The sequence below is a fragment of the Astyanax mexicanus genome, chromosome 8 (genome assembly GCF_023375975.1).
Source record: "Astyanax mexicanus isolate ESR-SI-001 chromosome 8, AstMex3_surface, whole genome shotgun sequence".
In the NCBI taxonomy this organism is placed as follows: domain Eukaryota; kingdom Metazoa; phylum Chordata; class Actinopteri; order Characiformes; family Acestrorhamphidae; genus Astyanax; species Astyanax mexicanus.
Window position 1 is genome coordinate 28,104,499 of NC_064415.1, and position 23,097 is coordinate 28,127,595.

General features: G+C 37.1%; 2 protein-coding genes across 2 annotated transcripts; one reads left to right on the top strand and one right to left on the bottom strand.

Moving 5' to 3' along the window:
- The first annotated feature begins 621 nt into the window (after positions 1 to 621).
- Positions 622 to 3,792, top strand: ppp1r15a (protein phosphatase 1, regulatory subunit 15A). Its single transcript, XM_007255191.4, has 3 exons — positions 622 to 874; positions 1,729 to 2,612; positions 3,293 to 3,792. The coding sequence occupies exons 2-3, from the start codon at positions 1,743 to 1,745 to the stop codon at positions 3,509 to 3,511; spliced, it is 1,089 nt and encodes a 362-aa protein (XP_007255253.3). The 5' UTR covers positions 622 to 874; positions 1,729 to 1,742; the 3' UTR covers positions 3,512 to 3,792.
- A 792-nt stretch (positions 3,793 to 4,584) lies between these two features.
- acer2 (alkaline ceramidase 2) lies at positions 4,585 to 21,134 on the bottom strand. Its single transcript, XM_007255190.4, has 6 exons — positions 20,730 to 21,134; positions 18,257 to 18,371; positions 13,700 to 13,841; positions 12,253 to 12,390; positions 7,522 to 7,659; positions 4,585 to 6,398 (listed from the first exon to the last, which is right to left on the bottom strand). Exons 1-6 carry the CDS (start codon positions 20,832 to 20,834, stop codon positions 6,212 to 6,214), a joined length of 825 nt encoding a protein of 274 aa, XP_007255252.1. The 5' UTR covers positions 20,835 to 21,134; the 3' UTR covers positions 4,585 to 6,211.
- Between the last annotated feature and the right edge of the window lie 1,963 nt (positions 21,135 to 23,097).

The following is a 23,097-nucleotide window of genomic DNA, read 5'->3' on the forward strand; positions in this document are numbered from 1 at the left end:
CTCTAAATCTCTATTTTAAAGGGAGACATGGCCGAGACAGCACACCATTTCCAGTAGCAGAAAATTACATCAGAGTTACATCAATTTACATAAACAGATTCAAAATACACAAATAGATACAGAATACAGCTTAAGAATAGCAATTGCACACTTATGTTACAGAAATAATTAATAAAGTTTTGAATTCACTTAAGGGGAACAAAACGTTTAATCCAAAATAGCGTTATATATAAAAATACACCAGTGCTGCTGTCTCCTAAGGTATAAGGAAGCATAAAAGACCCCAAAAATCAGGTTGGGTAAATCTTAGAGAAAAGAAAAACTCCACTCAGTGTATACACTATTATTCTTTGGCACGCTGTAAAAGAAAACCTTCATATTTTCTGTTTTTGTTTTCATTGTTGTTTCGTGATGTCTGTCTGTTGAAGGTGATGTTTTTTCCCAGTGTTTTTGTTCTGGTTTCACTGTCCTTATAAGGCAATGATGCAACTCCGGCTCAACCCGCCGGACGAGGGGGGAGTTTCTCGAAGCGTCACGAACTTCACGTAGCTCTGCGTGATTTCCCGGCCTGTAATTGGAGGCGGTCGGTTAGACTCCGCCCCTCAGCGGTGACTCTATATAAGCGGCTGTTGTGAGTCCGTTTGTAGTTTTTACTTACAGCCAGAGACAATGGAGAAACTGAAATAGACCCCGAGCGAGAGACATACTCTGTTCATGAGCAGCGAAGAGACGGATTACCTGTTCAAGATGGAATCGGTTTATTCACGGTACGCGACCACTGTCGTCCAGAATATCAGTGAGTTCAACTCCGCCGCCCGAAACCTCCACTGGAGCGACTGTCAGGCGACTGGCTGATCTGAGAGCGAGTCTGGAGGTAGGTTACCGTTAATATTCTCTTTGTTGGAGCTCAGTGTGGTGATTAGTACTGTGTTAAACAGCCACAAATAATTAGAAATGCTCTGTAAACTAGCTATAATCTAGTTTACTCAGAATTTCTGAGAATTTGAGGCTGTTTTACTGTAGATGAAACTGAAAACCGACCAGTAAAAATAAGTTGTTTTTTTTTTTAAACTCGCAGTTCACTGTTGTCATATGTTCACCTTTTCTTTTCTGTATTTTGTGTTAATTAAAGTGATATAAAGATTTTTAGGGGACATGGTAACGTAAATACACGTTATAAACACTATGCTCCGATCTGCTGTTGTTGTAGCTCCACTGTTGACTTGGTTACCGTGTACGTGACTCACAACACGTCGTTACGTAGAAGCGTAGAGTCATGTGACCTAAACTGGAATTTACACTGTTAGTCATTCTGAATGAAGAAAGAAATATATAAAATATATATGTACTGAATAATAAAATAGTACTTCTAAATATTTAATATATAGTAATATGCTGAATATTATTAGGTGTTTGTGTATGTATGTGTGTGTGTGTATAGGATAATATACCCAATAGCCTATGTCTAACCTACAGTTGTAGCTGAAGTAGAATATAGACTATATCAAAGTCTGGTTATTTAGCTACAGTTTTAAATAATGTTAAGTTGTTTTGACAATCAGATGTAATGAGAAAAGTGGACAAATACACTGTTGGAGCATAACTCTGATATACAGGTACATATATCAGGCTGAAGGAAACATTGGGATGTTGAGAAACATGATCACAGAATTGTTTGGTAATCTCTTCACTGTATTAATTCCACGTTTTTGGTTTGTTTTCTTGCAGAGTGACTGACTGCTATGGCAGACTTCACCCCACATTCACATCACCCATTATATTACTGGTGCCTACCACAGATGGCCCTGTACATTCCATTAGTAAAGAACACTGAACCTCCAGCCAACATGACCAGGATGAAAGAAAAGTTGTCACTTAGTCCATATGCTGGAATGTCCATTCTTACCATGTTAGAGAAAATTGGACTTCATCTTTGGGAAGTCATGAAGAACATTATCAATCACTGCGTGAATTTCGCAGAGCTTCTTAACTCCACAAATTTCTTAATGTGTGCTAGAGAAACAATGGCCATGATGGACGAGTCTAAGAAAAGCACTGTGGGCTTGGAGGCCCAGGAAAGGCCTGGATTGGAGGCCAGGAAGATGGAAATCCTGCCAGTCAGCCTCTACAACATTGGTATTAGTGCAGAAATGAAGATCATGGACGATCCTATGAAGAAGCCTAATATGTTTGCTGGAGATTATGTTGTGCTTGCAGACTGGCTGGAGTGGGAATCTGATGACGAGGAGGACGAAGGCTGTTTTGATGAAAGTGATGATGAGGATGAAGACGAGGGCAAGGAGGAACAGTCTTCTCCAGACAAAGAGCATGAAATGGAATGGACTGATGAAGAGGACTCAGACTGGTCAGATGATGAGGAAAAGGATTTGGAAGCATCCACCGAGAGCACAGAGATATGGGAGTCCTTTCTTAACAATGATCCCTATAATCCATTCTGCTTGTCTTGCTCTGATGGAGTCAAAACAAAGTCTTCAGATAATATGCAACAACAAAACCACACAACTCCAGGTCCCAGCGAAGTTAAAACGTCTTCATCTGAAGATGTAGAAGAACACAGTCCTAAAGAAAACAAAAAGGGAGGAACAAAGAAGGTAGATATAAAACAATCCTCATTGCTGTTTGCTTCATAACTGAGTAGTAACAAAAAACTATAATTTGTCATATGGACCTGTAGAGCTTTTTATAGTTTTACAGCTTTTATAATTAAGTGGATTTATAGTTGTTACTCTTGAGTTTGTTCACATTTGTCTATATTAGTCTATCTCTTTTCTAAGATTGGAATGAAGACCAGAGTCATGTTTCCAAGCATGTTTTCTAAATGGAAATGTGTTTTGGCATACAACTGATGTAATGGGATTTTCAGGAAGTGTTGTCAAAACATAAGAAGTTAGTCATGAGGGCTTATTTTAAGATCGCTTGATTAGACTTGTGACAACACCCTTATAAGACACACCCAATGACTATGCGTAAATGACTCCACTCAAAGACATGAGTGTATTTCCCTTTTTGAAGATTGAGGTCTACAATTCAGAACAATGTTATCAACCAGAAGGGAATTTTTTTGCATAGTTTGATCCTTTCTTTTGTTAACTTTTTTTTAAAATAATCACAGAACAATGCATCCAGTCAGGAAAGACTTTTAGTATGCATTAATATATAATTCCAAAAGTGGTTATATTAAATGACATGCAAGCAGAAATTGACTAGTTGAAACAGCTTTTTTTTTTTTTTTTTAAAGTACTGATCCTGATATTGCCCCCTTAATTTTCAGGTACGGTTCAGTGAGGAGGTCAAAGTACACAACCTGGTGGCCTGGAGCTTTGCCAGTCGGGAAGCGCGGGACGGGTCCTACTGGATGCAGCTGGCCAGAGACAGGGAGCGATTCAAAAGGAGAGTGGAGAGAACCGAAGAGGTGCTCAGTCCCTGCCTAACATCCCAGCACAGAGCCAGGGTCTGGGACAGGCTTGAGAGCTCTGCTACAATGTTATAATATTCTTGATGCTACTGTTGTGTTTTTTTATTTAATGTAGTTCATTATTTAATACAGTTTTAATTCAGTTTGTGGTGTGTGTTTTTATTTGAATTTTGTATTTTCTATGGTGGTTTATTATTTACCTCAACAAATGGAAGTTATTGCACTGAAAAAAAAATCACCTTTTACCTTGTTTATATGTTTGACCTGTTTACATTGTACTTCACTAACATTTTGTACACTTTGTCACTTTTTTTATATTGTGTATGTGTGATATTAAACTGTTTTTCTAGTGAGAACTGAAATGAGACATTGAGTTCTTTATCTGGTGGTTTGAGTCCTTGGATGTGCTTGTACTCAGGAACCACACATTGTTGTCCCTTAGGATTAGCCACTGGGAGCAGGGAGGAGGTCAATGTGTCCACTGAGATTTTAGATTCTCAAGAGGTTCTGGACAGATGTCCAAACAAGAACAAACTATCCCATGAAATAAACTGAAGCTGTAACCCCCTTTCCCCAGCCATAAAGCTGGTTGTACAAGTGATGAAGGTGAAATCTGTAAATGAGCATAAACACAATCTATTTAAAAAAAAACATTGACAGTCTGGACCAAACAGCATATGTTTTTTGAGTAATAGCTTAACTAGGAAAATAGTATGTTTTTTTTTTTCTTCAATGAGACTAATGCAAAAGGACACTTTACATAACCAGTCTAGTCTAGTCTAGCTGGAAATTTAGGCTTAAAGGGAGACATGTACCTATTTTACACAAGTTAGAAATGGTCAATGCACTGTAAAAACATGTTCATGAAGTTTTTGCACAAAATCACTCATCTCTTCAGCCCTATTGTTGACGCAGCATCACAGCGTGCTCGTAGGAAAGCGCAGCAACTCGGTTCTGATACATCAGCTCACAGACGCCTTGTGCTGATTGACATCACCTTTTGGACTGCTGTGGTAAGAGAGCGCCATCTACCCACCCAGAGAGAGCAAGACCAGCTTGACCACCCGGAGCCCATGTACTTGTATTTTAAAGTGTTACTTTAAAACAAAAAAAGTTTACCACTGCTGAAATGAAGACGAAACTGCTGCTAATATGGCATTTTTTTTATTACAGAAAATAAAATGCAAAAATACATAATTAAATGGTTTTGTTCAAATTACAGTTATTTATCAGCAATACTTACAAAAAGATTAGTTACAAACAGGAGAAAAATAAATAGTCTTCAGATACTTGGTCCCTGTATCTCCTCCTAATGGCAAACAGCAAAATATGGCAAAACACCACATGGTTTGTACTGTGCATACAGTTTGTTGAGAATGTGTCAAATAGACTTCCCATATTTGTCTCTTTACAAAAGTTGGCAATGCTGATTTTGCAGTAGTAACACAGACAGATTCCAACTTTATTACTGAGAAGGATCTGATAAAGCATCATTAGTATCAGCTGTATGCTGATACTAAGTTGTGGCACTTTAGATTAAAAATATTCTGAAATTTTGCAATGATGTAGCAAAAACAAACAAGTGTGACAGAAAATGGGTTGACGATGACATCACTTACATGTATCAGATTGCATTTTTTCTTCTCAGTCCAACAACAACCAGAAGCAGAGAATTTTGTGCAGTCATTTTTGAGCCCCATTCAATAACAACTTTTTGGCAAGACATCTGTCCAAATAAAGCCTCCCCCAGGGAACATTTGAAGAACAAGTCAGATTGCAAATATTTGCTAAACATTCTCAGGAAAACATTCCATTATATGCAGTTCACCAAACAACATCCATGCAATCGTTTAATAGCAGAAGCCAAAATACATCCTTCTATAGCGCCTGCAAAACCCTTCAACATTAGCACAAAAATATATCTCACTATTAACAATCAGAACATTTGTGTTAAAATGTGTTAATACTAAAGACACGGGTTAATATTAAACTTAATCCTTCATAAAGTGAGATCAAACAAGATTATGGTATCCTAGTGTATCTGCCTGACTTAAAACAGCCTGCAGATGCCATTAATCCAGGTCACACCAGTGACTTCATAGCAAACTGATCTAAATTTAAAGGTGTTAGTATTTATACTGATAAAATCATTGTCTCACCAAAAATTGTGAAAAAGAGAGTTTGGCTAATTGAAGAGGTTTGTTCTTGTTCATTTCAGCATACTTAATTTTTTTTCTTTTTTAAATACGTGGCTATTTGGGGATATACAATATCAAAAAGTGCTGATTATTTAAAAAATTCTTGGCATATTGGCAAAAACATCACCACAGAAATAACATTATACATAATTAATTTAGCATCACTTAAAGTGAGGCTCTGTGCGGACAAAAAAAAACCGGTAATATATTTTCTTTTGTGCTTTTTGAACAGTAAAGCAAATTTTGAAATCCAGTGTCCCTCCCTACACCGCAGTGAAAGTGTCATTGATTGCATTGCTGGTATATAATTACAACTATACAGTTTGAGGGAACTGACCTACTATTAATTTTACGAACCAACATGAGCATCAGTGAATAACTGTGCGCTTCTTTTGTGCTGATTGACAAAACTTCTATCCAAAAACTCCTGAGGGGTTATCTTTCGGTGCTGAATTTAAATCAATAAAACCAGATGAGATGCAGCATGTAAATTATTAATACTGACAAAAATGTCTTCAACTTCTGTCCAATTTAAAAGTGCAATGACATGACAGCATATGAGGCAGTTCCGGGTCAATCATGTAACCTTGACGGAGGGCTTCCGGTGGACACACAGCAGTGTGACGTAGGGCACCCCGATGAAAGCCCACTTCTCGCTGGGCCAGAACTTTACCACCGGACCCTGCTCTGGAGCTTCTGAAGCTACGTCGAAGTAAGCGAAGCACACGCAGCCAAGGTAGGAGGCCAGGCAGATCAAAATGTGCCTATAAAGTGAAATAAAAGCAAAATGATTAGTTAAATGTGAAATAATCAGCACAGTGATTTCAAACCTGATGAATACTAGAATAAAACTTTCACAACTACATTTGGGAGAAAATAAATACGTTGCATTGTAACTGATAGAAAAAAGTATTTTGTTACAGTAAAATGATAGCAAAGCCTTAAAATAAACCTTTACATTTGACATGCTTGTTATGAAGCTAAGTTATGAAGCTTGTCTGCTAACTTTAGGCCATAGTAGATTGGTTAATTTGACATATTTTAAAAAACAAGAAACTGGATTTATGATAAACTCTGAGACTGAAACACAGGACTAGTTGCTGTTGAATTATATTGTTCCACAACTACACAAATTTATGTAATAAAAAAAAAATCTCCCTTTCAGATATACACTAAAATGACTAACATCTACTTTGGCTAATGAGGCTAATCGAACACCATTACCCATCAATTGTGTTTTACTGGCTCCTTATTAGCACTAAGTGCTTGGACCCCGATGATGTAATGTACTTTGACAGATCTCAGTGCAACAGTCCATACAAATCAATGTATTCTACATCTATTTTAGACAAAAAATAATAATTAGCTTTTTTAAGTCTTTGCAGTGGTCTTTTACATAAATCACAAATGTATTTGTTTTCATTCATTGTTAAAAAGCTACTGAAAGAAAAACTAAACTAAATTCAACACTCTCTTTAATGATGTCTTAGTTTGTTGACTGGTGCATGAATATAAAACACACATGCACTGGATAACTGTGTGAGGTTCTGCTGTGCCGTGTTTGGGGAGTTCTCTAATTGCAGTACATACACATCAAACCTACACATTCTCTGTGAACAACTTATTTTAAATTTCGCAAAGAAGTGATAAGATCGCATGTCATTTTTTATATAAATATATATTGGAGGAAAAAAAACATTTGGCATCATGAGCATTAATATGTGAGCTGGATAACAGCTTTCTCCCCTGCTAGTGAATTTTCAAGTGCACTCCATGGAAACAGGTAAGTGCAGGAAGCAGAGACAGTAAAGTGTGTGCTCTTGGGCTCTCTACATGTAATTTGAACATGCAATTAAACAGACTGAGCGGATGCAGAAGTGCACTTACCAGGCGCAGTGAAGGTAGGGGAAATTGACAGATGACCACATCTCGCAGAAGATACGGTCACTGATCCAGCACATCAGCGCCAGAGTCCACCACAGGCCAGACAGCAGGCCCAGCTTAAACACGCGCACGTTCTCACACCTGTAAAACATAGCACATACACGAAATATGAAACATAGAGTTTCTAATGGGCAGAAAAAAAATATTTGTTAATTTCACAGAACATATTGAGTCTATTTTTTGTTCTCCTATAAATAGCTCATATATAACTTTCAATAATTTAAGGCTGAACATGAGAAGTGATGATATTCTATGATGCAGATTTTATGGGTTGATCCAGCTCCAGACTCGATTGTTTTTAGTGATTCTAATTCTACTAAAAGTGACCAATATCAGTTTGCCCTGTGCAGGTTGACCAAAGGAAAATGGGTTCCTCTTGGTTCTTTCAAGGTTGCTTCCTCTCAATCTGAGGGAGTTTTGCCATTGTTAATCGTGTGCTTATTTAAAAGCAGCTTGAAACCATTTCTCTGTAAATCTACTTTGTGAGATTTGTTGTAAAAAGGAATATATAATTTATATATATATATAAACTGAATTGTATTGATCTGTCCAGCTCCAATATATAGTATGAGCTACATAGTTGGCATATTGACACTATAAAGAAAAAATATGTAGACAGCCGCACTTTATTAAATCAAACAGAATTATTACTGCTGATGTTATATTTACAGTGGCAGACAAAAAACAGAATCCACATTTTAAATGAAAAAATAAATATCTCGTCAAGGACAACAGTTAACAAACTTTGGCAGACTCTGTCCTTCTGTTTGCCCTTCAGCACATCTTTTTCCTTTGCCTCTCACAGACACCCAGACACACGCCCGCACACAAAGACAAGAGCACACACAAACAACCCTTCAGCTGACGCCAATGAATTTCCATGTCTCTCAAATTTCACATTCAGCAAAATGGCAGTGACATAACATGTGCGTCAGTTCTGTTCATTTCCATTCAGCTGACAGTGTTTCTTGCTGAGAGATTTTGTAAAAAAAAATAATTTCTGGGTCATTTGTATTAATGATATTGCACATTCATACACAGCACGTTGACACATTTTAATCACACACTTTATATGAGATACTTCACAGTTCCAGTGAAGATATATGAATTTTATAAATATATATTTATAATATATTTATAGGCAGCATAACATATTGTATCATGATATGCCATGAGAATCCCATCTCCAAGTACAAGAGACGGAGAGACTAAAATACAGAGAGAGAAAGAAACTGATTTGGCTAGGGTGAGAGAGTGACAGAGAGAGCTACAGAGAGTGACAGAGAGAGATAGAAAGAGAGAGCTAGAAAGAGAGAGCTAGAGAGAGAGATAGAAAGAGAGAGCTAGAGAGAGAGCTATATAGAGAGAAAGAGAGAGAGACAGAGCTATAGAGAGAGAGAGAGAGAGCTAGAGAGAGAGAGAGTGAGAGAGAGAGAGAGCTATAGAGAGAGAGAGAGAAAGAGAGCTGAAAGACACGTTTGTTCAGTTCTGCAGATGTAGATATATGAATGTGGTGCAGAGAGTCTGAGGAGGAGGTATAAGGAGGAGTGTGAACTGGGCTCTGGAATCAGGTGCTGGAGGACACTGTCAGCATTGTTTAACAGCTTAGTCAGTGTGTCACACTTCATCACTGCAAACAAAATTATGCTGATTCAGTGACATTACAACAGCTGCTAAAAATGCATGAACAGTTTGTTCACATGCACATTACATACAGTAGCTTCACAAAAATGATGCACTTTAGCTACTGCTGCTGTTCAAAATATATATATTACCTATAGTTATCAAAAATATACAACTGTAACAAAATAAAAATAACAGTTTTCTGTAGTATGACAGTTTCATACATTCAGTAGAAACATAAAAACCCATAAACACTTGTTTAGTTACTAAGTAGTGTACACTGGTTAGTATTTTCTATAAAAGCAAGCAGAAAGCAGTACTTAATGCTGTTCATCTCGATGGTCAAGCAAACATCATTAGTGTGTTTCGATAGAACTTTATGTTCTTCTACATCCAGAATGACCTCTGTCAGAATTCCATAAATTCCTTTAGGAAGACTGGTGGCGCCAGTGTAGTCTCCACAGTAATTGTGCACTGACCCCAAATGACCAAGGCTTACTCTTAAAAGGGTGCTAACAATAACGGAACACAGACATTATGGTCTGCCAAATCCTTCAGCAGTTACAGAACAGGAAGATGACATAGGAAGGAACTAAGGCCAGGGAAGCCAATGAAAACATCAACAGCAAAGTTGTGATGCCAGGGCAATAAACTGCAATAGCACAAAATAATCAGCATGCTAATACACCAACGTCTTAATGACAAGATCCTGACCACCACCAAAAGCATGTCCTACATATATTGTATTTCCAAAATGGCGCCTTTACAGGACAAGGACAAAACTATTCCAAGTCAATGTAAAAGTGAGCATTATAATATTTCTATTGATCCAACTGTGATACAATGTTAAAAAAAAAAACAAACACAAATGAAGTTCACCAGGACACAAGTCAAGTATTATAGGAGACTGGCAAGCAACTAGAAACATGTGCTGGAAAAAAAGAAGGAGGATTAGAAGACAAAATGAAAAGCAGAGGAAGGAGGATGAGGAGCATGGTGAGAACGAGAAGATGATTAAGAAGGCAATAACAAAGAAAAAAGAGAATGACATGGAGAAAGAGAAGGGGAAGATAAAAGAAGAAGAAGAATTATGAGCAGAAAGGAAACAAAGAAGCAGCAAGAGAAGATGATGACAAATGGCAGGAAGGAATGTGAAAGGAAAAAAAAATACTAAGATAGAGCAAGAAAAAAAGATCACCAAGAAGAGTAAGAAAAGATAACAAGAAAGAAAGATAACAATAAGTAGAACATCATGATAGATTACGGATGAGTACAGATGAGTTTTAAAAGAATCAAATTATTAATCTGAATCAATCTTCATTTGAATGATCAAATATCAATTCATATATACCTGATATCTTATACTTTGCCTTAACAAAAAGACTAATATTTGTATAATTACAATAATTGTTTTTTTGAAAAATATCTTTTAATATCCAAACAGTACCTGTTGTTGCATCTAAAATATTCCTAAATTAAATGAGGTCAATAACAAATCAAATCAGAAATTTAATCAAATTCTAACCGATTTGTAAAGTCAGTGGTGATATCCACCCCAAAAAACAAAAACAAACAATCTTTTAGCTGAAAAAAACACTCTTATAAGACTGTACAAACGAGCCTTGTTCAAAGGTAAAATACAGTAAAAGACCTTATTTGACACGTTATACAGCCATGGGTAATATCGTACTCTTTTCAGATTTGTGGGAAAGGTACATCTTACATAACCCCCTACATATAAACAAAGTGACTTTCTAAACTCGGTGTGTGTGTGGCTTTATCACAGGCAGAACACAGTGTCTGTGTGCTGCTAAACTGAGCTGTGTGAAGCAGAAGTTGATGACAACACTTCCTATTCTGATAAAAAAAAACAAAAAACACCCTCACACTATGTACTGAACCGCTTTAAACAAACAAGGATAAAGGCTGTGCTCAAGACTGAATACATAACACAGACAGAAATTGATTATAGATTATAGATTATTATTACCTTTTTTAAGTCTATTGCAGATGTAATTTACATAAATCATAAATGTTACTGTTTTCATATGAATGTTATCTGACTGGTGCATGAAAATACATCACACATGTACAGCATGTGTTTAATAAGATATAGGGTCTCAACATATATTACTTACAATTTAGTTAATCTTTTTAATACTATATACTATACACTTCTGTAAAGCTAGAATTAATGTAGAATGCATGACATTTGTACATGCATGCATTTTTCAACAAGACAATGCAAAGCCACAGTTACAAGAATGTAAAATAATATTGATGAGAACCCTGTCCTGCTGCATGGTCACAGAAAAAAGGGACCAGAATAATAATAATCTGAGAACAGATATAAAAAAATGCTTTAAGGTGTCTTACAGGTCTAAAATGTAGGGATGGATGTATTGTAACAAATGCAAGAAGTAAATGCAAAAAAAATGCCTTTTTTTAATGTGTATTTTCCATACTGTGCCATACTTCTCCCCAATTTACACAGCCAATTACCCAACCCACTCATTAGGACTCCCCCTATCACTAGTGATGCCCCAACACACCAGGAGGGTGAAGACTAAAACATGCTTCCTCCGATACATGTAAAGTCAGCCACCGCTTCTTTTCGAGCTGCTGCTGATGCAGCATTACCGAGCAGCCAGCGCGCTTGGAGGAAAGCGCAGCGGCTCGGCTCCGGTAAATCAGCTCACAGACGCCCTGTGCTGCAGACATCACCGTAGGAGTGATGTGGGAAGAGAGCGCCATCTACTCACCCAGAGGGAGCAGGGCCAATTTTGCTCCCTCTAACGCCGGCAGCTTGATGGCAAAGCTGCATGAGCTGGGGTTCGAACCTGCGACCTCCTGCTCATAGTGGCAGCGCTTTAGACCGCTGGACCACTCGGCGCCAACCCAACATTAATAAGTTAGACTTCTTTCCTAAAGCTGCGATCTTTACAGAACATGCCAGTTCATAACTGAACATGGTGAAGCCATAAATGTATAATCAAAGCTGCAGGATGTAAAGGCTGGGGCCTGTATGAGTGCTCTGTCAGGATCACTGACCTCTTAAGCTCTGTGATGAGAAGAGCTGTGCATGGGATTCCCAGAGTCATTAATGAGATCGAGTTAATGGCTGGTTTTATGAAGGCTAGACCGGTAGTGATCCCTGAGAGAATGCCGACGACCAATTTAAACCTGGACCTGGAGAACATTGAAAAAAAGAGTGAGAGAAAGACAAAAAGAGAGAGAGAGAATAATGACATCACTTTGTAACCCACCACACTTGTAAACAATACCAATGTGGATAAATACATTTTAAAAAGTATAAAATTAACTTGAATTCATCATTCTGATTGTAAAATCTAATTAAGATGTTTAGTGAGGTGCTTTATTACGTATGTCTGGGATTATCAGGTTTCTTGCGCTTATGTAGTAATGGTGTCAAAATGATTAAAAAGTCGTCATATGCATTTATACAGATCCTGTAAGGCAGGGCTGGGTTATATGACAAAAGAAAAACTTAGATCTCAATTTGCTTAAGAGAACAATGCATTAAAATAATACACAACACTGTTGCTCTCAGCCAGACTCAGTAAACTGCATTGGTTTATGTTGTTTGAGACCATAAAATGCAGTTATCAGGCTTCTCCTTTTTCTACACCAAATTTGCACAAGAATGTTATACGTTGAGTGGCATCCCGTGCGTTATTATTTTGAAAATAAACCATATACAGATGGAACACTGATAGCAGGTGTGACACCACAATATGGTCATTTTTTATTGTCAATTAGGAAATGCTGCTCCGCCCTACTGTAATATGACGTGGCCACAAGAGAAACTACTGAGGTCTCACAGAAAGTTTCTATTGGCCATAAAATAATGTATATATATGTGTATATTATTTCAGTATTTCAGGTCTCTTTCACTTATATGTTGGGCTAGCAGACCGTGTGGTCAAAAAGTGTCAAACAGCCCTTACTGATTATATAAACAGTGTGTTCAGAGCTGCTCCTCCACTAAAACCCATGTAAAACATGATAATGTTAAGTGGTCATGCATTTAAAATATCACACATGTAAATGTGTCTTTGTAGTCCTATGTGATCATAATGATGTATGTTAATGCCAGTCCACTCCATCAAGTGTCACTGGATAAGAGCAACTCTGTGTTATAGGGCTGTACAATAAACTGTATTTTTATTGGTATTGCAACTTTTCAATATAGGAATATTGCAAGAGCAATCGGATAGCACGCCTCGGATAACAGCAAACTAAAACCGCATTACCCACGTACAGCAACAGAGGGAGCTCTTTACAATGCAGACTGTGCTCACGTGACATATTAAGGTTGGAGGTAGAGCAAGGCAGTGTGAGAGTGACTACTTCTCAGCCTGGGAAAAATGAGTGCAGTCAGGAGGTAGAAAACCTTAGAGGAGTTTAAACTAATGTATATGAGAATATCAGGATTCCCAAGAGAGTTGTCACATTTTGAGCCGAGTATGATACCTACCGGTCTCTACGAAACATCTTGGGCAGATATCTCTTGGGGAACCACATGCCAATGGCACACATTAGCACCCACAGTATTGCTAGTTCATCCAGCATCTGCCCCAGGAAACTCAGCGTAGCATGGAAATAAGTGGAGCCAATTCCTGCACAAGAGAAAACATAGAATGAATTTTCAGAGGGAATTACATACACAATATGCTACCCACCTCAAACTAAATGAGTGGGAGCACGGCTCTGACAGCATAAAAGCTATAGCTTGTTATGTCTGTTTCCATTTGAGACCACTGATCAAGCTCACTATATGAAAACCAGAAATCTGGAATTTCCTCTTCCTCTTCCTCTCCATTTTTTAAATCCTTATTATTTACATACCTTCTTTCCATCATAATGAAAAGCATCAATGATGAGAAATATGAGGGCAGCTTTTACAGACAGAATTCAAGCTTAGTTCTAGACTAAACTTTCCTTTTAATGCAAAATCTCCATTCAGAATGATGCATAGTCAAATAAACTGTTCCTCAGAGTTTCATTTGAGTGTGCCAATTCACTGATTCTCATATCTGCAAGTAAATCATTTTTTTTTGTAAAACTACAACTAGTATAAAAGTAAAAGTAAAAAATTCAAACTATAAGCAAAACATTACCCTGATATAGATACTATGTTGACAATAACAGGCATTAAATTAACCCTGTTCAACTATGATGGACTGAACTGGAGAACCTATCAAATGCATTATGGCAAGTGTCACAGAAACAAGCAAATACGCCCAACCCATTAAGTCATATTAACTCATTAAGTCTCAGTGGAAAAATATGACCCATCTATCTCTATGTTCTGCAAGTTTGAGCAACGAAGCTCTTCAGCCTGTTGTTAGATTAAAGCAGTGATTTTCAGCCCTGGCTCTGGAGGTCCACTGCTCTGCTCATTTTTTGTGATTCAACTTCACCCCTAAGAGCTGATTTTTTTTTTTGTTTCATTCGTACTGGAAAAAACAAAACGCTAAAAATCTCTAAAATGCTGCTTTCTTAGGTACAAATAATGTTTATCACATAAAAAAAAAATCACAAAGCGATTGAGGCTCATGGTATCATGACTAAAGAACTGTGGTTATATTGTACCCTTGGGCTTCTTGTAATTCCCATCCCTAGACCGTGTTTACACCTGGTCATTTAATGTAATTAGTATCTAGATTGTTTGCACTTGGCAGTCAAATGCATCATTAATTAGTCAGACTGAAATTGGATATGCAAAGTTGCTTAATGGGCTGCAAATGTTGTATTTGACTGTATTTGAATGAGTTTTATTTGTTGAATGAATCTTGGAGGAATGAATGTGCTTACAACGCTTTACCATGTGGCTCAAACATGGCTCAGAGTGATATGACTTGTATTTGTTTTAACAGAGAATTGAATGTGTTTACACTTGTTTTTCATGTAGCTTTTTCTTATCTAGATTTAATCCTGGTACCAGAGTATAAACTCTGGGCGTCATATAACAAGTACAACCTATACAACCATAACAAATACAACTGCACTCATTCAACACAGCCTTTAGATGTGTAAACTGACACAGAGAATTGAATGTGTTTACACTTGTTTTTTATGTAGCTTTTTCTTATCTAGATTTAATCCTGGTACCAGAGTATAAACTCTGGGTGTCATATAACAAGTACAACCTATACAACCGTAACAAACACAACTGCACTCATTCAACACAGCCTTTAGATGTGTAAACTGACACTCTTTACTCTGTGTATGTGTGTATTTAGTTAAATGCAGTTCTTTTATCATGAGTAAACAGAGCACACATAAACTGCAGCCTATGTTATTATAGGGTCAATGACCATATATTTGATGCAGAGAATCTGCTTTGAATAATGTCTGTCCTTTTCTTGTTTCTCTTTTTATTTCCCAAGCTAAATCAGAAAACATAACCTCTGCTCTGGATTTTCTGCTGAATGTTGTTTAGTGGAAAGTAAAAAAGAAGATAGATAGGATAGGATGTGTTGTAACAACTCTTGAGGCACCTCCAGAAGCTGCTTACTAGGTTATTTGGTTTAAATTATTACACAAGTTTAATTACACTATAGATAATAATAAAACTAAATAATATGTATCTTCTTTAATTATAGAAATAATTTATCAAAGCTATTGCTTACATGTATATACAGCTCCAGAAAAAAGAGACCACTTAAAAATAAGTTTCTTTGATTTTACCAAATTGAAAACCTCTGGAATATAATCAAGAGGAAGATGGATGATCACAAGCCATCAAACCAAGCTGAACTGCATAAATGTTTGCACCAGGAGTGGCATAAAGTTATCCAAAAGCAGTGTGTAAGACTGGTGGAAGAGAACATGCCAAGATGCATGAAAACTGTTATTAAAATCAGGATTATTCCACCAAATATTGATTTCTGAACTCTTAAATCTTTATGAATATGAACTTGTATTCTTTGCATTATTTGAGGTCTGAAAGCTCTGCATCTTTTTTTTGTTATTTCAGCCATTTCTCATTTTCTGCAAATAAATGCTCTAAATGACCATATTGTTTCATTTGAAACTTTGGAGAAATGTTGTCCATAGTTTATAGACTAAAACAACAATGTTCATCTTACTCAAACATGTACCTATAAATAGCAAAATCAGAGAAACAGATTCAGAAACTGAAGTGGTTTCCTATTTTTTTCCAGAGCTGTATCATAAGTGAAAAACTTATGCCAAGATAAAAAAATAGAACAGATAAATCAAAGTGTGTGTGCACAGAGCGGCAATTGTGCTGAGCTGGCTTGTTTTCTGTGCTGCCACTGTGCTGATGTATATGGACTCTTCTGTCGACTGGCTCACAGCTGCAATGAACTACAGTCACCCGCTACAATGATGAGATGCTGTCGACCTGGCGTCAGGTCAGCAACACTGTGCTGATAAAATCTCGCCTGAGGTCAGTTAACACACCTCCACAACCACGCAGACAAGAGGGGGCACCTTTCAAACTGCAAATAGACCCAAAAGACAAAGCAGCCCTTATTCCACCACCCAGCACCACCACAGACACTGAAGAGGTCACTGTTCTCACATGTGGGTAGACTGGTGTATTTATGGCTCCACCTGACAGAGGAAAATGGGTGTACCAAGTAAAGATCAGCGAGTGGGAGCATCAGTAGTTAATAAACTGAAGACAGCCATTCAGTTAAGAGAAAATGAAGGTCTGAAGGTATGAAGAGGAAGAGTTACTGGACCTCGGAAAGACGTCAAGTGTATTTTATGGTTGACTTCAGAAATGGTATTTCCGTTTTCCTCTAAAAATACCAGGACTCCGGTTAACCATTAAAGTCCATTTTCCGTTGGTCTATATGTGTTCTGAGCTTGCCTGTGAACAAAAATGAGTCAAGGAAGGCACACTTACTTCGATTCCTATACTGGTACACCTCTGCTACAAAAAGTGAGATTAATTATTTAAGTTTCAACTTCATAAATTGTTTTACTTAAGTCAAATTACAGCTTTAGACAAAAAATATATAATAAATTGCATCAGTGTGCATCTGCTACCATCCCTGCAAAGCCAAATATGTTCATTCAAAAAATAGGGTGGTGTGGTAGATCCCAGGATATTTTACTGGCTATGACATAAGAGTTACCGCGAACATGGAGATATCAGAACAGCAAACTCAGTCTTTACCTGCCCAATCACACATCATTAAACCAAAGAAAGGCTAATAAAACTAAAGAGAGAGCTGGCAAGCTAATAAAGACCCCTTGCTAGAATTACCATTTCCATCCACTCTGAAAAGAGACTCCGTCAAATAAAAGAGATATTCTTACCAAAAACCAATGGAATGTCTAATCTTAGAACTTAGTTCTAAGATTTAAATGTCACCTAAAAGTTTCATAACCTGGATCATGTGTGTTAGACTAGAGGTGGTCTAACCAGGACCAGGATTGGGTACACCAATGTATCAGAAGTAGAAGATTTTTAAAATGGATAAAAAATATTTACATCACTCTAATTCCTGCATCCACTTACCCATTAAAAAGATATATATATATATATATATATATATATATGTATATAGATACATCACAAATATAATTTAGCCAATTGTTGGAAAAGGGCTCTATATATTTATATATATACATTTTATCCTTTTTGCATAAGGTTTCAGCATCATCATCAGAATGTGTTCCTGAATAAGTGTAAAAGTAATCACAAAAAAAAAACATTCTAAACTAATATAAAATAACACATTTATTAGCTAACACTACTAAAATGCAACATGGCCAGATGGTGGTTAAAGACCTTAACTTTGTCAAGCAATGGATATGTTGTCATTTGACCATCTTAACCAAGCTTGTTGATGACCATCTTAAACCAGTTACCATTAAAAGCTGGCCTTCAGCTAGATTTTTAGCAGGGTACAGCTTGAGTCTTGTACTGAAGTAACATTTCCGCACCAGAGACAAGAGAGGGACAACCTCGCCTGCTCTTGCTGAAGTTGAACATGAACTCAATGACTCTTGTGAGTGAACTCCCTCACTTTGGGTCCTATCTTAAACTTACCGACCACCACCAGCAGGGTCCAGATCAGATAAATCCCACTGTTGAAATGAGTGGCATATTGTCGAAACAGACACATCAGTATGGGGGGTAGGATGAAAAACAGAATGTTGCTTATCTAGAAACAGAAAGAGAAGAAAACAAGAATAGCATTAGTCAAAACTGAAAGTTTCAGTTTCAATAGCTGTTATCTCACAGATATTCACAGTTTACACCAGAGTCGGGGCACATGCTGAAGTGTATGGCAAGCTATTTTAATCTAAAATGTCACCAAAAATACATTCCTTTTACAGTTTTTTTAATTAACCTTAAATGACAGAACTACTTAGCACTAAACTAGTAAAATCTATAGATATCTATAATCACTTATCACTTAATTTAGAAGAAATTGTAATTACATATATCTACAGTGTAATTCTGACTAGGAAAAAACTTCTGTAAAAACTGTTTTAGAGATCACTATTACCGTAGTATTATTATTATTACTAGTTAAATATTAAAGTGTATGTATCGAAATTTATATTTTAGAGATCTAAAACTGCACATTCACGAAATTCTTACTTCTACCGGGGCTTGACATTAAAACATGAACATGAGACAAAAGATCAATATTTCAGCTTTAATTTCCAGGTATGTATACCTGGATCTGATAAACACTTCAGAAGACAGCACCATTTGTCTGCACCCATATATTTCTCCTGTGAGCAAAAGTACTGGACCATGTCAGGTATGTTTTGTTGCTCAGATCTCAGAATGCACTGATTATTCTACGCTCAATACCAGATTCAGGTTTTGCTTGTTCCGACTGGTTGGTTGTTTTCATGTTGGTACTAACAACATGAAAAACGGATATCTGTCTATGGGTAAAAAAAAAAAAAAACAAGTTGTGAAGAAGAAGAGCCAATGCACAAATATTGGCCACAGCAAGTAAAACGATTTGTACTTTCCTGAAGAAGACAGTCATCACTGGTGTAGACTAGGTTTTAGCTTGTGATATGTAAATTAGATCTAGATGTACATACCAGGAAATAAAAGCTGAATTGTCAATCTTTTATCTCATGTTCATGTTTTTAAGTCAATAATTTAAGTCAACAAATAATTTCAGTTTAAGGGAAAGGACTGTATGTGTGCCTGAACTTTTAAGTAAGAATTACTGTTTTCTTTTACACACTATAAGGTGGACTTAAATTCCTAAATTCCTCCTTCCCAAAAATTAACTTATAATCCGGTGCAACCTATGAATTTTACCAGTCAGGTAGTACAAAGCAATAAAAAAGTACAGCATTATAAAGGAGTTTCAGTAAAGTTTCTCCAGCACCAAGGCTGGAGCAGCATTAGCACTAGCCACTTACTGTAGTGCTACCTCTTCTGCAGTTCAGAGGTGAGTATATTGGACTGTAGTCTGCATGTTTACTGTGTTAAAACAAGCTACAAGGAATGAACCGCTGGTTGATAGCGCCCTGGTTTACTGGAACACTCAGGGCTCCTCAGTGAACTGCAGCTAGCGCTGCTGCTAACCGTGCTAAAATACTGGACATCTAAGCTCACTGTAAATAAACGAAAGAGCTTTATTCACACAAATAAACATAAACATAAACATTATTTTTCAGGAGGGAAATTTGTGTAGATTAACATCCAACGCTCGTTTGACTTTGAAATTATTATTCTTTTTTTTTTAAGATTTACAGTTTTGTTTACATAGGCGCCCACAGCAAAGAGACCTGCTAAAATTAGGAAAACATGGCGGCACCCTTGTTCCTTACTAGTGTCACTTAAAACATTATATTAATATTATATTACATGCACTATTTGTAGTCTGTAAAATGTGGTACATTGTAAAAATCTGGAATTACAATGTATACTAGCACAAAAGTAAGTATAGATATAATTCTAGCTGATTTACTACTAGAAATAATTAGAGGTAAAAGAATGGAAAACTCCATGTAAAATTTATGGTAACATATGACTAGTCAAAATGTAACATTAAGGTTTCGCTCTGGTCATGTGTCGAATCAGAATGTGTATCTGTATTTTCTCCATCACTCATAAAAAGTCATGTCATATCTCTGAAATGAGAAATCTGTAGTTTACTTGTAAACACAGTGTGGAATCATTATAGGCTGAAACGCCTGGCTATAGATAGCTGCCATCTCATACACTAGCCTGTGTTTACACTGCAGCTGAGTGACAGGCTGGTGTGCACCACCACACACTGCTGTTTGAGGCAGACACGTCCCCACAACTTCAGGACAAAAGTTCAGGATCACAGTTACTCATCCTGTAAATGACAGTGCGGTACAATAGAAGACGGATAATGATGCAGAGCTATTGTTACAGTTAAAGAGCATGGGATTAAAAAACTGTTAATCCAAATCCCAGTTCAGATCAGCAGAGAACAGAGTCAGACAACAAAGCCAGAGCAGCAGCAGCTGCAGCAGAGTTAGAACAACAGGCAGCTGTATCTGTATTTCCGTACCGTGTTATAAAACTCTGCTATTCCAGGATAGATGAGGTAATTCCCTTCACACCAGTCCACCTCCGAGCTCCCCGCCTGGAGCTGATTCCAGAAAAGTACATTCATGTTTAATCAGCAAACTACAGAAATAAAGAACAGCTGAGAGCAGATCAGTCTGACCCGAGATCAGTACAGGTTCAGTAGGTTCAGTCGCTCCAGGCGCGGGCTAGGAGTTCTGCACCGACACCTCCAAACTACTTAAACTGCTCCTGAACTGCGCGCTGGGTTCCTCCGGTGATCTGCGGCCTGTCCCTCGCGACGGTCCGCTCATCTTTCCGTCCAGCTGAAGAGTGATCCGGTTCAGAGGAGCCGCTATCATTCCCCCGCACCGCGCGCACAATAACAACACAGCAACATGTGATCCGCGCATGCGCACTCAGCGCCTGTCGACATGATCAGCCGTGGAAGGACTCGCTGTACGAACTCGCGAGGACAAGAGCGATTCAGCTGCTGAGCCGACTCTTCAGAGCCGACACATATTGATTCATGAATTCAGCCTTATCACTCTGAGCTCCTTCACACAGTGCAGCGGGTTCAGTATGGAGTGAATCATTCGAGGAGTTAAACTCGGCTCACGCACAGAAACATAGACACATACAATATGAACATAGGAGCCAATACGAGCAGGCTGAGGCTTTTGCTACTTTATATAATGCCATATTACTCCTCTATAGCATGAATTATATTTTTATTAGGAGAAAATTAGAATTACAGAACTACTTATGATTAATTTAACAAAATGTCTACATGCATACTAATGCATCTAAAATAATGGATAATTGAAAAGTTACTTTATTTCTGTAAGTTAGTTCAAAATGTGAAACTCATATATTATACAGATGTGTTACACACAGAGTGATCTATTTTAAGCGTTTATTTTTTTGAAAACATGTATGGAGATGCGGATTTCATTTTCCAGCAGGACTTGGCACACTTCCCACACTGCCAAAAGTTCTAATTGGTTTATATATTATTCACATTTTCTAGGATACTAATTTTTGGGTTTTCATTGCCTGTAAGCCATAATCACCAACAATAAAATAAATAAATACTTAAAATAGATCACTCTGTGTAATACGTCTATATAATATATGCGTTTCACATTTTTAACTGAACATAAACATGAAATAAAGTAACGTTAACTTTTCAATGGTGTTTAAATGTTTTGAGATGCCTGAAACACGTAGTTATGCCTTGTAAAAATTATATAAAAAATAAATAAATAAAAAAACTTTTAAAAATTATTTTTTAAACGTTTCCCAGATTTAAACGTTTCCCGAAAATATTGCGTTTGGTTGCATTGCATCTTTTAAATGTTGAAAATGAAAAAACAACTTTTGTTTAATTGTGCCTAATATGCTATAGGTTTGTGTTGATATTCTGACATTGAATCAACCTTCATTTAAAGGTTTTGATTGTTTGGGGCTTTGCTATACTCAGTGCTTTTTGGTGGTGCGAACTTTTAACTTTAATACAAAATACATATAAACATAACGTTGAATCAATGTGCACAACTAACTCAGTTCAGACGTCTGAGATCAATAGTTTCAATGCATTAGATTAGATTAGTAAAATTGAACGTTGGTTTAAGATATTTTACTATATGGGTACTGATAAAGCATCAATAACGTTGTAGGAACGTTGTAAACATGCAGACGACAACAGCTGTGTTTTCTAGATACACACGAGCGGAAACACTGGTGATCTATTCGATTCAGTTAGAACTAGCAACTCGATTCCAAAGATTCAGAACGCGGCCACGAGTTTAAAGCTCGGTTAAATGAAACTGGGCTACAGGCAGCTGTTAGACCAGCCCTTCCAGATTGTTTTGTTCGAGCAACATGACATAACAAAACGCATTTTTGAGCGTCGGTTAATGACTCAGACCTGCGTGCTCACATACACCACATATTAACACAGGTCCAGCATTTCAGTTAGAGAACAATAAAGTTTGGTGCAGTCTAGCTGTTTTAGTCAGTCCTAAAATAGTTCCAGGAATGCAGGTACTTCATCTGAGAACAATGCTTATTTACCAGGACATGCGAAAGCACACTACATGTGTCTACAGTTTTCATTAGTCATTAAGGAAACGCGTTAAAAAGACCTTGTTTATCATGTTTTACTCATACCCAGTACGGACATTCATCAAATTCCTGTAAGAATAAAAACAAGAGAGGATAGTAGAGGATTGAAAGTAATTCAGCGGTTCAGGGAGGAGTTTGATATAAAAAAAAAAATTAAACATTTATAAAAACTATTATTTGACCCTAAATGTACATGAACCTCATGCTGGATTTCAGAACACCTGACATTTTCAGGTGTCTTACAA

Coding starts and splice junctions, on each gene's coding strand:
- acer2 (XM_007255190.4), bottom strand. CDS start 20,834: ATGAATGTACTTTTCTGGAATCAGCTCCAGGCGGGGAGCTCGGAGGTG. Junction 13,842..18,256: donor GACCCTGCTGGTGGTGGTCG/GTAAGTTTAAGA, acceptor TCTCTTGTGCAG/GAATTGGCTCCACTTATTTC. Junction 6,399..7,521: donor CCCTACCTTCACTGCGCCTG/GTAAGTGCACTT, acceptor TTCACTTTATAG/GCACATTTTGATCTGCCTGG.
- ppp1r15a (XM_007255191.4), top strand. CDS start 1,743: ATGGCAGACTTCACCCCACATTCACATCACCCATTATATTACTGGTGC. Junction 2,613..3,292: donor AAAAGGGAGGAACAAAGAAG/GTAGATATAAAA, acceptor CTTAATTTTCAG/GTACGGTTCAGTGAGGAGGT.